The sequence below is a fragment of the Aythya marila genome (assembly GCF_965140915.1).
Source record: "Aythya marila genome assembly, contig: HAP1_HAP1_SCAFFOLD_53, whole genome shotgun sequence".
NCBI lineage: Eukaryota > Metazoa > Chordata > Aves > Anseriformes > Anatidae > Aythya > Aythya marila.
This window is the reverse complement of record NW_028137086.1, coordinates 26,896-33,098: the sequence shown is the minus strand read 5'-3', so window position 1 is coordinate 33,098 and position 6,203 is coordinate 26,896. Positions and strand designations below refer to the sequence as shown.

Here is a 6,203-nt window from a genome sequence, read left to right as displayed (position 1 = left end):
CAGGGCCGCCATGGAGCTGGGGGCCCTGCTGGTGGGGGGGGGGGCCCACAGCCAGGGGGCGTTGCTCCTTTAATTCCCCCCCCCCCTTTCCCCTCCCCTCCCCGCGGCCTCTTTCCGCGCGCCTCGCCCCTCCCGCCGCGCGCACGCGCGGAAGGCGCCCCAACGCCCGCCCGCCCGCCACGCGCCTGCGCGGCCCCGCCCCCACTCCCGCCGCGCAGGCCCCGCCCTTCTGCGCGTGCGCACAGGACGGGGGCCGCCGAGGGCCGGCGCGGCGCGCGGGGAGGGCGGGAAAAGGCCGGGTAAGGAGGGGGGAGGGGGGGAGGGGGCGCGCAGCCGGGAACCGCCGCCGTTACCGGGGCAACCGTTGCCGGGGCAGCGCCCTCCGCGCCGCGCCGTTGCCGGGGCAACGTCCAGCACCCACCACCCCCTCCGCGCCGTTGCCGGGGCAACCGCCGCTCGCCGCGCAGGTATCGCCCCGCCCTCCGCGCGGCCCTATAGCCCCGCCCCTCCGCGCCCTGTAGGCCCCGCCCATATAGGCCACGCCCCCGTAGGCCACGCCCATTTGAAAACCACGCCCACCGTAGCCACGCCTTCCGTAGGCCACGCCCCCTTGGCTCCATGCAGTACGGGGGGGCCTCGTGGTGCCTGCGGCCCCCATAGGATCCCTGTGGAACCCCCATAGAGCCCTACGGGACCCCTATAGATCCCTATTGATCCCCTATGGAGCCTTATAGGATCCCCTATAGGGCCCCTATAGAACTCCTATGGGACTCCTATAGAATCCCAATAGGACCCCTTATAGGGCTTGTATAGATCCCTATTGATCCCCTATAGATCTCCTATAGAGCATTATTGATCTGCTATAGATCTTCTCTGAACCTTATAGAACCCCTTATAAGAAATCTCATATAGGACTCCTATAGGTCCCTCATAGGACTCTTGTATGGTCCCCTATAGAACCTCTATAGGCTTCTCTATAGGATCCATATAAGATTCTGTATCATGTATATGCTGTATATAGGAGTCTCCTACAGGACTCCTATAAGGCACTATATAGGATCCCTACAGGTCCTTCTATAGATTCCCTTATAGGATTCCCTATAGAACTTTTATAGGATCCCCCATAGGCCCTCCATAGGATCCCCTATAAACCCTGTATAGGATCCCCTATAGACCTCCTATAGGGTCCCCTATAGGGTCCCCTACAGCCCCCATACCTCCCCCCCCAGGTGCCGATGTCGGACTCAGGGCAGAGCCCGGCCCCGGGGGGGCGCCGCCGGTGGCCACGGGAGAAGGAGCCCGACGGGGGCGGAGACCGCAGGGTGGGCGGGGCCTCGGGCTGGGCGGGGCCTCGAGGGGAGGGGCTTCGAGGGGGTCAGGTGGTGGGCGGGGCTTCGAGGGTGGGGTGGGAGAGGGGGCAGGGTGGGGCTGGAAGGGGTGGGGTTAAAGTGTGGGCGGGGCTAAGGGGTGGGCGGGGCCGGGTGTGAGTGACAGCAGGTGGGGAGCCCTGGAAGGGGCGGGGTTAAGGGGAGGGGGGCGGGGTTAAGGGGAGAGGGCGGGGCTAAGGGGCAAGGTTAAATAAAGGGGTATGGTTAAAGGAGGGGGTGGGGCTAAAGGAAGGGGGCGGGTTTAAAGGAAGGGGGTGGGGTTAATGGGAGGGGCAGGGCTGATGGATGATTGACAGCCATGGGGCAATGGGGGTGTGGCTATACCTGGGTGGGCGGGGCCACAGGGACAGGGCGGGGGGCATGGCTATTGGTGGGTGGGCGGGGCCTCGTGTGGGCGTGGCCGTGCTCTGACCCCGCCCCCAGGACGGCGGGGAGGAGCCGGGGGCGCTGATGCAGAAGACGCCCATCATCCTGGCCAAGCCCCCCGCTGAGCGGGTGAGGGGGGGCCCTGGGTGCTGGGGGCACCCGTGGGTGCTGGGGGGGTCACACAATGGGTGCTGGGGGGGTCAGTGGGTGCTGGGGGGGGGGTCCATGGGTGCTGGGGGGGTCATTATGGGTTCAGGGTTGGTCATCCAATGGGTGCTGGGAGGATAAATGGGTGCTGGGGGGGTCACTGTGGGTGCTGGGGGGGCACCCATGGGTGCCGGGGGTCACTCAGTGGGTGCTGGGGGGGTCCTTATGGACACCAGGGGGCACCCATGGGTGCTGGGGGTCACCCAGTGGGTGCTGGGGGGAGTCACTGTGGGTGCTGGGGGGCACCCATGGGTGCTGGGGGTGTCCCATCCCCCCCCAACCCCCCTCTCCCTTTTTTTTTGGGGGGGGTCTCAGCAGCAGGCGAAGGCGGGCGCAGCCCCGGCCCCACCCCCTCCCGGCCCGGCCCCGCCCATCGTGCTGATGAAGGCGCGGGGGGGCGAGGAGGGGCGGGGTGGGGGCGGGGCCGGCGCGGGGGAGGGGCCGGCGCTGGCCCCGCCCCGCGAGAGGGAGGGGCCCCGCCCCACCCAGCCGGTGTACCAGCTGCACGGCCGGGGGCTGCCCCCCCCCGGAGCCCTGGACCGTGAGTGGGCGGGGCGAGGGGCGGGGCTAGCGGAGGGGGCGGGGCTAGGACCAAGGGGGAGGGGCTATGACCCACAGGGGCGGGGCTAGTGCTGGGGGCGGGGCTTGTGGTGGGGTGGATCAATTGGGGGTGGTTGGGTGGGGATAAAGGGGCGGGGCTAGTGCATTGGGGGCGTGGCTAATGTATTGTGGGCGTGGCCATTGCTTTGGGGGCGGGGCTAATTGTTAGGGTGGGGTTGTTAGGGGCGGGGGTAGTTGTTTTTGGGTGGGGTTAAGGTATTGTGGGAGGGGCTAATGCTTAAGGGGTGGGGCTTAAGTGCTTTGGGGGCGGAGCTAAATCGTTGGGGTGGAGCTAAATCGTTGGGGGCGGGGCTAATGCTTTAGGGGTGGGGTTTGTGGTTGGGGGCGGGACTAAGCCCATGGTTGGGTAGGGGTGCACCGGGTGGGGTGGGGCTTGTGGGGGCGGGGTTACACTCTGGGGGCGTGGCCACCCGAGGGGGCGGGGCCATCACCTCCCTGGCTCCTCCCCCTTTCAGCGGTGGCCGGCCAGGCCCGGCTGGCGGCACCCGAGAAGATGAAAACCAGTATCAAACTGGTGGACGAGCAGATGAACTGGTGCGACAGCGCCATCGAGGTGGGACCCCCGGGACCACCCCCGGACCCTCCCCGGGACCCCCCCCGGGCCCCTCCCCCTCCCCGGGACCCCCCCCCCATGTCCGTCTGTCCCCTCCCAGTTCCTCCTGGACCAGACGGACGTCCTGGTGGTGGGGGTGCTGGGGCTGCAGGGCACTGGGAAGTCCACACTCATGTCCCTGCTGGCCGCCAACCAGCCCGAGGAGGACCCGCGGTACTGGGATGGACTGGGAGGGACTGGGAGAGGGATTGGGAGGACTGGGAGAGGGCTGGGGAGGGACTGGGGGGAACTGGGAGGGCTCTGGGGGAGACTGGAGGGGGGAAAAGGGGTCTGTGGGTGCTTCTGGGGCTGATGGGGAGACTTGGGGGGCACTGGGATAAACTGGGATGGACTGGGAGGAACTGGGAGAGGGGTTAGGGGGAATGGGAGAAGGCTGGGGAGGGACTGGGGGGAACTGGGAGGGCTCTGAGGGAGACTTTGGGGGGGAATGGGGTCTCTGGGGCTGCTGGGGAGCCTGGGGGGGCTCTGTTGTTTTTTTTTTGGGGGGGGACAGGGTTTGAACCCCCCCACCCCCCCCAGGGCCTTCGTGTTCCGGCCGCAGAGCCCCGAGATGAAGGAGCGGGGGGGGAGCCAGACCTGCGGCATCGACTTCTTCATCACCCAGGAGCGCGTCGTCTTCCTCGACACCCAGGTGGGGGCCCCGGGACCCCCCCCAAAATTCGGGGGAACCCCCCCCAATAATATGGGACCCCCCCTGACCTCCCCCTGCCCCCCCAGCCCATCCTCAGCCCCTCCATCCTCGACCACCTCATCAACAACGACCGCAAGCTGCCCCCCGAGTACAGCCTGCCCCACACCTACGTCGAGATGCAGGTGAGGGGGGGGGGCGTGTGACGTCATCGTGATGTCATCGTGATGTCATAGCCCGCCTCGGACCGGTGATGTCATTGTTACGTGATTAATGGGACTTTATTAGGGGTGTAATTAGCAATAGGAAGCATTTGGGGGAAGATAAAGCAATATGGAGGATTTTGGGGGGGTAAAATAAAATCATGGTGACATCATAGTGACGTCATAGTGATGTCATACCACAGTTTGCACAAGTGACGTCATCATTACGTCATTAATAGGACTTTATTAGGGGTAGGATGGGCAATAGGAAGGGTTTGGGTGAAGATGAGGTGATATTGGGGTGGGGGGATCGCAGTGGGAACCCCGCTGGGGGGGTGATGATGTAATGATGACGTCACGGTGACGTCACGGTGACGTCACGGCGCACTGGGCCCGCAGTCTCTGCAGATCGCCGCCTTCCTGTTCACCGTGTGCCACGTGGTGCTGCTGGTGCAGGACTGGTTCACCGACCTGGGGCTCTACCGGTACGGGATGGGGGCACCCACAGCCCCCCAGCCCCAAATCCCCCCCCAGCCCCTCCCATAACCCCAAATCCCCCCATATAACACCCAAATCCCCCCCATAACCCCCCCAAATCCCCCCCCAACCCCAAAATCCCCCCAGTTTCCTACAGACAGCCGAGATGGTGAAGCCCACCACCCCGTCCCCCAGCCACGAGCCCAGCGGTGCCGCCGGCCCCGAGGAGCCCTCGGAGTACTACCCCCACCTGGGTGAGCCCCAAAACCCCCCAAAAAAAACAAAACACCCCCAAAAAAAACAATTTTGTGACCCCCCCGGTGCAGTTTTCGTGCAGAACCGCGCTCGCCCCGAAGCCTTCAGCCCCCGGCGCCTGCGGCAGATGCACGGGGTCCTGGAGCGCCTCATGGCCCACTCCCACCTCAAATACAAGGGTACGGCCCCCCCAAAAAGACCCCAAACCCCCCTTGGGGACCCCCCCCACCCCGTTAACCCACCCCCAAATTTAGGGGCGCTCTCCATGCTGGACTGCGGCCTCTTCCCGGGGCTCCCCGAGGGGTTTCTGCCCACCGAGGTCAACCTCTTCCTGCTGCCCCCCATGGAGGCCGAGGGGGAGGACGCCCCCCCCCGGGCTGGTGAGGACCCCCCCGGGGGCACCCCAAAATTTTTTGGGGGGGATAGAATTGGTTTTTATTTAGGGGGGTTATTTTTTTGGGGGGATGGTTGGTTTTGGGGTGATTTGGAGTTTTTTGGGGAGGGGATTGGTGTTTGGGGAGGGTACCCCCCCCACCAGGCTGGTGAGGACCCCCCCGGGGGCACCCCAAAATTTGGGGGGAGGGGTCAGTTTTCTTTTGGGGGGTCATTTTTGGGGGGAGGGGGTCGGTTTTTGGGGGGAGCAATCAGTTTTTGGGGGGATTTGGGGGTTTTGGGGAGGGGGTTGGTGAGGGGAGAAAGGAGGATTTGGGTTTTGGGGGGGGCTTATTGGGGTAAAAAAGGGAAGATTTGTTTTTTTGGGGTCTGGGGGGGGGGTCTCATGCCCAGGACCCCCCCTTGTGTTGTCGCAGCGCCCGGGGGGGGCCCCCTGTTCCCGTTGCTGCCCCCGTTCCGGGGCCACGGCTCCTTCGGGGCGCTGGTGGCGCGGCTCCGCGGCCGGGTGCTGGCGGCCGCCCGGGCCCAGCTCTCCCACACCCTGCTCACCGAGCGCAACTGGTGAGACTGGGAGCACTGGGAGGGGCTGGGGGGGGGGTAGGGGGTGCTGGGAGGGGATAGGGAGGGATAGGGGGGGGAATGGGGGAGGTGGGGGGAACTGGGAGGGACTGGGGGGGGACTGAGGGTCACTGGGGGGGACTGGAGGGAACTGGGGGTGACTGGGGGGGAGCTGAGGGGTACTGGGAGGGACTGGGGGACACTGGGAGGGACTGGGGGGGAGCTGGGAGGGACTGGAAATAGGTTGGGGGCACTGGGAGGAACTGGGCTGTAACTGGGAGCTGTGCTGGTCCCGCAGGTTCCACTACGCCGCCCGCATCTGGGACGGGGTGAAGAAATCCTCGGCGCTGGCCGAGTACAGCCGCCTGCTGGGCTGACCCGAAACTGCCACGATTCACCCCAAAACGGGGTCCGAATAAAAACGCTGGAAACGCCTCCCCAGGCACCCGCTGTCCATTTTTGCCACCGGGGGGTGCGCGGGGGTGGTAATTAGG

The 6,203-nt window shown here is 65.7% G+C and overlaps 1 protein-coding gene across 1 annotated transcript; it reads left to right on the top strand.

Moving 5' to 3' along the window:
• The first annotated feature begins 158 nt into the window (after positions 1–158).
• On the top strand, positions 159–6,198 carry SMG9 (SMG9 nonsense mediated mRNA decay factor). The gene is made up of 14 exons (XM_082785577.1): positions 159–467; positions 1,230–1,322; positions 1,812–1,883; positions 2,277–2,502; positions 3,038–3,135; positions 3,236–3,348; positions 3,715–3,826; positions 3,913–4,008; positions 4,426–4,511; positions 4,651–4,757; positions 4,830–4,937; positions 5,013–5,138; positions 5,568–5,712; positions 6,008–6,198. Exons 2-14 carry the CDS (start codon positions 1,236–1,238, stop codon positions 6,084–6,086), a joined length of 1,455 nt encoding a protein of 484 aa, XP_082641703.1. The 5' UTR covers positions 159–467; positions 1,230–1,235; the 3' UTR covers positions 6,087–6,198.
• The last annotated feature ends 5 nt before the right edge of the window (positions 6,199–6,203 follow it).

Bases quoted from the DNA above. Each gene is read 5' to 3' on its own strand.
- SMG9 (XM_082785577.1), top strand. From the start codon at position 1,236: ATGTCGGACTCAGGGCAGAGCCCGGCCCCGGGGGGGCGCCGCCGGTGG. The intron at 1,884-2,276 runs GTGAGGGGGGGC...GGGGGGTCTCAG, and splicing joins CCAAGCCCCCCGCTGAGCGG to CAGCAGGCGAAGGCGGGCGC. The intron at 5,139-5,567 runs GTGAGGACCCCC...GTGTTGTCGCAG, and splicing joins GGACGCCCCCCCCCGGGCTG to CGCCCGGGGGGGGCCCCCTG.